Source organism: Etheostoma spectabile, unplaced genomic scaffold (assembly GCF_008692095.1).
Source record: "Etheostoma spectabile isolate EspeVRDwgs_2016 unplaced genomic scaffold, UIUC_Espe_1.0 scaffold00005622, whole genome shotgun sequence".
Classification (NCBI taxonomy): domain Eukaryota; kingdom Metazoa; phylum Chordata; class Actinopteri; order Perciformes; family Percidae; genus Etheostoma; species Etheostoma spectabile.
In genome coordinates, this window is record NW_022603281.1 from 105,862 (window position 1) to 114,513 (window position 8,652).

Here is an 8,652-nt window from a genome sequence, read left to right on the forward strand (position 1 = left end):
GTTCAGTGAGGAGCTGTCAGGTTTTTGTACAGAGACTGTGGGTTTCCTGTCACTGTGGGCCTCAGAGCACAGTAGTACACAGCAGAGTCAGACAGCTTAGCTGAGGAGATGATCATATGGATATTTTGTCCTTCACTTCAATCTTCAGTCCAGGGTTTACTTCATTTCCTACTTGTCCTGAAGCAGAGTGTGAGATGAGGAACTCTGGTGGTTTTCCTGGATATTGTCGGTACCAGAAGAAATAATCACTAGATGACATTTCAGAGTATCTGTAGGACAGAGTAACAGAGCTGTCTTCTAAACTGTTCTCTTCTTTCTTTGATGGAGTAAGTTCACAGCTGACTCCTGAAGGAAGAGTTAACTCTGTTAGTTCTTATTGTATAATCTTCAATCAGTACTCCATAAATAATCCACATTAAGATGTTGTAGTGATTACATTTTTCAAGCTTCATAATCTATCATACCTGTGAGGATGGAGAGAAACATCAGAGAAAACCCCCAATGCTGCAGTGGCAGCATGTTGAATAAAGGTAATGTTGATGGTGTGTGTATTGATCTCTGTTGAATCTAGAAGTTCCTCTCTCTTCTATAGTTCAGTAACAGCTCAGCTCCTCCCTGAGTCTCTCCGTCTCCTCGTAGCTCTGTAGTTTCTCTTCTCTCAGTTACACTTCTGAGGTAAAGTGATTCTAGACTACATCATATTGAAGTGTAACAGAGTGTGTCTCCCTCTGGAGGACGTTGTGGAGTATTGTGTTGTCTTTGCTCCAAAGGTTTTTGTACAGAGTTTTGGTGTTTCCTGTCACTGTGGGCCTCAGAGCACAGTAGTACACAGCAGAGTCTGACAGCTGAAGCTTCTGGATCTCCAGAGGAACTGATGTCTTGTTGATTCTAGCATCAAATCTATCTTTCTGGAACTCTGGAGCATTGTCTTTTGTGCTTGAATAACGCTTCAGCATGTACTTTGGGTAATCATTGACTTCTTGTTTGTACCAGAACAAATATGGAAATGTGTCACTGGTCTCAAATGTACAGCCAAGAATAAGTGTCTCTCCTTCAGCAGTAATGACATCTCCTGGTGGCTGGATCACTCTGTCTTCTCCTTTACACTCTGGGGAAGAAGAGAACATGCAGAGGAACAGATGAATAATAAAAATTGATTGATTTAAAGCAGAGCAGTAGGTTTATAGAGTATAACATGTTATTTAGCATGTACGAGATACCAACAGAGATGATCTGTTTTTGCTTTTTTCTGCATTAAAACACTCTTTGTATCTTACCAAAGAAAAGAGCAGCAAGAATAATCCCCAGCCAATGTTCCATCTCTACAACAAGGTTTAAATCAACAGGAGAAACTAGCTGATGCTCAACATCCAGTCTGAGAATTGTTCTCTTCACAGCTCCACTTCTTATTGACTGAATGGTTGAACACAGTGCACAAGTAGTGCACCTCCTACTTGATAATGTCGCCCTCTAGTGGAGCTACAAGGTTCACTACAACAGGGTAGAAAAAAGGCTTCCAGCAGCTTGGCAGTGTGTCAGCTTGTGTTTTTGTACAGAGACTGTGGGTTTGCTGTCACTGTGGGCCTCACAGCACAGTAGTACACAGCAGAGTCTGGCCCTGCAGCAGAGGAGATCTGGAGATCCATTTTGGTTTTATCCTCACTCACTGAAGCAGACAGTCCAGACTTTGTATTTTGCAATATTCCACCTGTTCCTGAATGAGAGATGAGGAAACCTGGTGGTTTTCCAGGATATTGTTGATACCAGAAGAATAATCATCATATTTTGCTTGTCTGGAGTATCTGCAGGACAGAGTAACAGAGCTGTCTTCTAAACTGTTCTCTTCTTTCTCTACTGGAGTGAGTTCTTCACAGTTGATACCTAAAGGATGAGATAACTCTGTTATTTCATGTTGTATAATACTTAAAAAATTTCCCAATCAGATGTTATTGGAATAAAACTTGTTCACGCTTCATAATCTAACATACCTGTGAGGAAGGAGAGAAACATCAGAGAAAACCCCCAATGCTGCAGTGGCAGCATGTTGAATAAAGGTAATGTTGATGGTGTGTGTATTGATCTCTGTTGAATCTAGAAGTTCCTCTCTCTTCTATAGTTCAGTAACAGCTCAGCTCCTCCCTGAGTCTCTCCGTCTCCTCGTAGCTCTGTAGTTTCTCTTCTCTCAGTTACACTTCTAAGGTAAAGTGATTCTAGACTACATCATATTGAAGGTTATCAGAGTGTGACTCCCTCTGGTGGATGTTGTAGCTGCTCCTGGTGCCAGATGGGGCCCTTACTTGATGGATTAGAAGGAGGAACCTGATTACATTGACAGGGCTCATTCACAGTCCTGGGTTATTCCCCTTGCTGACAACTTTACATTACACATATGTTGGTCCTCTCTCCTTTCTTACTGTTACTTCTCCTTCCCATTGTCATCATTAAAAGTTTCAGCTGACATGGTTCCTGTTTTACAGCTGGTGCAGATTACTTTTGTTCCCTAATGTTTAAAAGGTGGTAACTGTTGTGACCCCGTCATGTCCCCTTGAATACTTCTCAACAACAAGATTGAAAATAAACTGAGAATTCATATTACAACCATTGACCTGAAAATGAATGGCCAGATTATCCTGTTCAGCGAATTGATGCAAATGCAGAAGTTCCTCAAAGCTGCAGAAGTGCTGTTGCTTACAGGTGGTTGTGTCACGGAACGGCACTGGACGTTGGACCCAAATGCAGATAGAACAGGCAAAGTATTTTGAGCTTGATAATTTATTAAAGAAAACAAAGTACAAACCAATAACAAGTGTTCTGAAAGCAGAAGGCAAACCGACCAGACAGTCGAAACAAAACACGTAAGGAAAACGATCCAAGGAGAGCAGCAGGGCTCAGGAGGAGGAAAAAAAGTCCATGGGGCCGCGGAACGGAGGGCACTAGAGACCAGTAGCAATGGCCACTCAGGAACTGGGGCCAGTGTTCACTTGAGGACTGGAGTGCTGTAGTCAGCAGCAAAGACTGATGCTTCAGGAGGCCAAACTGACCGGTGAAGATAGAGCCCCTCAGGCAGCCCAGGAGGATGTCGAGAGCTCTCCACCGGCCGAACAGGCCAGCGTGGGCAGTATCCCTCTGGAAGATAAGCAGGAGTCAGCCGGACAAGGAAAGGAACAACACGTTGCTGAAATATATTTTTCCGTGCTGTCATGGACTCTCTAAGGGCTTCTCCTTTGACTTTATGTCTCCATTTCCCACTGACTGCCTGCCAGCCTCTTCTGACTATACGGTATTCTCTACTATGCGACAGTAAGTCGCGTGGTTATGACACAATCGCCTATTTTCCAAATAATGTTGTCTACAGAGCCGAAACATGAGACACAAGGTAATGGAGCCTTTTATACATTGTTTTTCTTTAGAAATAAACAACGGACAAATAGAGTCTTTAGAAGCTTCAGATGTGAAGTCATTAGCTGTCAAATTGATGCCAAAATGAATGGGAGTCAATGGGATGCTAACAGTGGGTGATCGCTTATTAGCATTAGAATTTCCCCAAAGGTTGTACGCTTTCTGGATGCTCGATTACCCCCGTGGTGTAACTCCTCTTATTTGTGAAATGACTTTGGACATGTATGTACATTTAGCTAGCTAAGCTAACTTTGTTAGCAGCAGCTGCAGGTGGGTGTATACAGCGTTCACAGCTTCAGTCGGTCTCCTCCCTCGCTCCTCCCTAGCTCCAACCTCTCTCTTAAAAACAGTCACAAACGTTTTTAATGCAACCAAAATGGCATTTACTGGATATTTCAAACTTTTTCAACAAATAAAAAACTGAAAAATTGGGCGTTCAAAATTATTCAGCCCCGTTACTTTCAGTGCAGCAAACTCTCTCCAGAAGTTAAGTGAGGATCTCTGAATGATCCAATGTGGTCCTAAATGACTGATGGTGATAACTAGAATCCAGCTGTGTGTAATCAAGACTCTGTATAAATGCACCTGTTCTGTGATAGTCTCAGAGGTCCGTTTAAAGCCAGAGAGAGCATCATGAAGAACAAGGAACACACCAGGCAGGTCCCAGATGCTGGTCTGGAGAAGTTTAAAGCTGGATTTGGATCCAAAGAGATTTCCCAAGCTTTAAACATCCCAAGGAGCACTGTGCAAGCGATAATATTGAAATGGAACGAGTATCAGACCACTGCAAATCTACGAAGACCCGGCCGTCCCTCTAAACCTTCAGCTCAGACAAGGAGAAGACCAATCAGATAAGCAGCCAAGGCCAAGGATGACTCTGGATGAACTGCAGAGATCTCCAGCTGAGGGGGGAGACTCTGTCCATAGGACAACAATCAGTCGTACACTGCACAGATCTAGCCTTATGGAAGAGTGGCAAGAAGAAAGCCATTTCTTAAAGATGCATAAAATGTCTAGTTTAAAGTTTGCCACGAGCCACCTGGTAGACACCAAACATGTGGAAGAAGGTGCTCTGGTCAGATGAATCCAAAATCAAACTTCTTGGCAACAATGCAAAATGTTATGTTTGGCTTAAAAGCAACACAGCTCATCACCCTCAACACACCATCCCCACTGTCAAACATGGGGGGCACCCTCATAGTTTGGGTCTGCTTTTCTTCAGCAGGGACAAGGAAGGTAGATGGAGCCAAATACAGGACCATTCTGGATGAAAACCTGATGGAGTCTGCAAAACACATGAGACTGGGACGGAGATTTGTCTTCCAACAAGACAATGATCCAAAACATAAAGCAAAATCTACAACGGAATGGTTCACAAATAAACGTATCCAGGTGTTAGAATGGCCAAGTCAAAGTCCAGACCTGAATCCAATCGAGAATTTTTGGGAAGAACTGAAACCTGCTGTTCACAAACGCTCTCCATCCAACCTCACTGAGTTCCAGCTGTTTTGCAAGGAAGAATGGGTCTCTTGATGTGCAAAACTGAAACATACACCAAGCGACTTACAGCTGTAATGGCAGCAAAAGGTGACGCTACAAAGTCTTAACTCAAGGGGGCTGAATCATTTTGCATGCCCAATTTTTTTATTGTTAAAAACGTTTGAAATATCCAATACATTTTGTTCCACTTCATCGTTGTGACCCTCTTGATGTTGATTCTTCACCAAAAAAATACAGTTTTATATCTTTATGTTTGAAGCCTGAATTGTGGCAAAAGGTTGAAACGTTCAAGGAGGCCCAAAACCTTTGCAAGGCACTGTAGCAGCTGTAACCACAGGGACTCTGATAAAACTGGAATAATCAGAATCCATCTGATATCAAGCTGTGGTTTGAATACCACTTCCCTCCTCTTTGAAGAGTAGTCCCATATCTGTGTTCAGGTTTTTGTACAGCCTCTTCTACACTTTGTATCACTGTGTTTCTAGAGCACAGTAGTAGAGACCTGTGTCTGCCAGGGTTAGGGTCTTTATGGTCAGTTCAGTTGATTTCACTGATGTTTTGGATTCATATTTCTGCTCATCTGGGATATATTCATCACGACTTGCTCCTTTCCAGAGAATAAACTGAGGTGCCTGAAGGTCTGAATGATGTCTGTACCAGTGGAGTACAGGACTATCATACGTTGTCTCATAGTCACATCTGAGTGAGACAGGTTCTCCTTCTCTTTTACTGACTTCATCTTCTACAGGAGAGATTTTGTCTCCAGCTATTAATCCTGAAAAAGTAGAGAAAATGAAGCCATTAGACTAACATTGTTCATGAGGCTGAGAGGAGAAGACAGAGGAAAATGTCAACTGTACATTGTTACTCTGGACAGGAACAGCTCAACTGGTCAGAGATTTCTGCTCTGAACTGCAGTTTATATAAATCTTTAGAAAATAATAAAACCATGTTGTTCTTTGTATCTTACCAAAGAAAAGAGCAGCAAGAATAATCCCCAGCCAATGTTCCATCTCTACAACAAGGTTTAAATCAACAGGAGAAACTAGCTGATGTTCAACATCCAGTCTGAGAATTGTTCTCTTCACAGCTCCACTTCTTATTGACTGAATGGTTGAACACAGTGCACAAGTAGTGCACCTCCTACTTGATAATGTCGCCCTCTAGTGGAGCTACAAGGTTCACTACAACAGGGTAGAAAAAAGGCTTCCAGCAGCTTGGCAGTGTGTCAGCTTGTGTTTTTGTACAGAGACTGTGGGTTTGCTGTCACTGTGGGCCTCACAGCACAGTAGTACACAGCAGAGTCTGGCCCTGCAGCAGAGGAGATCTGGAGATCCATTTTGGTTTTATCCTCACTCACTGAAACAGACAGTTCAGACTTTGTATTTTGCAATATTCCTCCTGTTCCTAAATGAGAGATGATGAACTCTGGAGGTTTTCCTGGATATTGTCGATACCAGTAAAACTGATCACTACCAGTTGCTTGTCTGGAGTATCTGTAGGACAGAGTAACAGAGCTGTCTTCTAAACTGTTCTCTTCTTTCTCTACTGGAGTGAGTTCTTCACAGCTGACTCCTAAAGGAAGAGATAACTCTGTTATTTCATGTTGTAGAAGACAAAAGGAATGATCTACATTCAGATGGTATTGGGATTTAAGTTCTGCATGAACCTTATTATGAAGGCATAATCTAACATACCTGTGAGGCAGGAGAGAAACATCAGAGAAAACCCCCAATGCTGCAGTGGCAGCATTTTGAATAAAGGTAATGTTGATGGTGTGTGTATTGATCTCTGTTGAATCTAGAAGTTCCTCTCTCTTCTATAGTTCAGTAACAGCTCAGCTCCTCCCTGAGTCTCTCCGTCTCCTCGTAGCTCTGTAGTTTCTCTTCTCTCAGTTACACTTCTAAGGTAAAGTGATTCTAGACTACATCATATTGAAGTGTAACACAGTGTGTCTCCCTCTGGTGGACGTTGTGGAGTATTGTGATGTCTTTGCTCCAAAGGTTTTTGTACAGAGTTTTGGTGTTTCCTGTCACTGTGGGCCTCAGAGCACAGTAGTACACAGCAGAGTCAGACAGCTCAGCTGAGGAGATGATCATATGAATTATTTTGTCCTTCACTTCAATCTTTAGTCCAGGGATTGGACTCTCCAGTGTTCCTCCTGTTCCTAAATGAGAAATGAGGAACTCTGGAGGTTTTCCCGGATATTGTCGATACCAGAAGAATCGATCAGCACCAGTTGCTTGTCTGGAGTATCTGTAGGACAGAGTAACAGAGCTGTCTTCTAAACTGTTCTCTTCTTTCTCTACTGGAGTGAGTTCTTCACAGCTGACTCCTAAAGGAAGAGATAACTCTGTTATTAGATGTAACAGTTGGACAAATTTTATTTTTATAAAGGTTTCGAGAAAAGATTCAGTTATGAAACATTGGAATCAAACCTAGAAAATGCAGAATATAACTTGCCTGTTATAATTGAACTGAAAAGTAGAAAAAACACAAAATGATCCAATGACGGCATGCTGGATAAAGTAGTCTGGTGTGTGTATTGATCTCTGTTGAATCTAGAAGTTCCTCTCTCTTCTATAGTTCAGTAACAGCTCAGCTCCTCCCTGAGTCTCTCCGTCTCCTCGTAGCTCTGTAGTTTCTCTTCTCTCAGTTACACTTCTAAGGTAAAGTGATTCTAGACTACATCATATTGAAGTGTAACAGAGTGTGACTCCCTCTGGTGGACGTTGTGGAGTATTGTGTTGTCTTTGCTCCAGAGGTTTTTGTACAGAGTTTTGGTGTTTCCTGTCACTGTGGGCCTCAGAGCACAGTAGTACACAGCAGAGTCTGTGACTTTAGCTGAGATGATCTCCAGATCAACACGTTTCCTTGTCTTGTTATTGTGAGCTGAGAAATCAGAACCAGTTGGATGAATTGATCCTCCCTCTGTGATGTAGAGCAGGAACTCTGGTCTGGATCTCTGGTATTGTCGGTACCACTGGATACTGTAGATAGCTCCCTCATATGTACAGGTCAGGTTGATGGTTCTGCCCTCTGCAACATGGTCTTCACTACTTTCTGGCTTTATGCTGTTCATGGAACCCAGGGCTGCAAAATGAGTATTATTCACGTCAGTTATCATTACCTTCCACAGATGAACCTCTAGTTGTGAAATATGTGGTTAATACAGCAGCTTAGATGAGACTGTGATCTCTGTTCTAACACTCACCTATAAAGGGAGAGAAGAGTAAAAAGAGGTAAAGCAACATGTCTTTGGAGTTGTTAAAGCCAAACAGACAGCAGATGAGCAATGTTCCTCCACTGCAGTAGAATGAACAACTAAACAGCCTCTCTGATGTGCAGCCCTTCTTCTCAACATCCAGCTGATTGGGCGTTTACTTCCTCAGACATTTCTGCTCTGGAGACACAAATCATCTCATTGGTTGAGTTAAAGGTCTGTGGGCGGGACCAGAGAATAACTTTTTGCTGAAAGGTTAAAATGGTGTTGGGCTGTCAGGGCCTTCTCTGCTGGCCCTGTCAAAATAATTAAATTAATGTGTGAAAAAATCAATTACTTTTTCAGTACAGTACGATTATATTTCCAGAAAGAATGTGGTAGCTGATTTTTCCATGTCATCTAAATGCATCACAGCTCCGTGGACCAGCACTAGTAGCATTGCTAGCCCTTCATTGAACCTGCCATTTCCCATTTGATTAGAACTTTGAGTGACGTGTGTCGTTAGCCAATCAAATTTGGTGCATAGTGAC

General features: G+C 42.5%; 3 gene segments (V, D, J or C); all 3 read right to left on the bottom strand.

Annotated features, from left to right (window-relative positions):
• Positions 1–441: 441 nt before the first annotated feature.
• On the bottom strand, positions 442–1,420 carry LOC116677712 (T cell receptor alpha variable 18-like). The segment is given in 3 exon segments: positions 442–464; positions 764–1,108; positions 1,278–1,420. Coding segments are annotated over 3 exon segments (411 nt in total).
• A 4,486-nt stretch (positions 1,421–5,906) lies between these two features.
• On the bottom strand, positions 5,907–6,839 carry LOC116677701 (T cell receptor alpha variable 26-2-like). The segment is given in 2 exon segments: positions 5,907–6,474; positions 6,597–6,839. Coding segments are annotated over 2 exon segments (402 nt in total).
• Positions 6,840–7,221: 382 nt separating this feature from the next.
• LOC116677713 (T cell receptor alpha variable 12-3-like) lies at positions 7,222–8,262 on the bottom strand. The segment is given in 3 exon segments: positions 7,222–7,234; positions 7,677–7,992; positions 8,114–8,262. Coding segments are annotated over 3 exon segments (369 nt in total).
• Between the last annotated feature and the right edge of the window lie 390 nt (positions 8,263–8,652).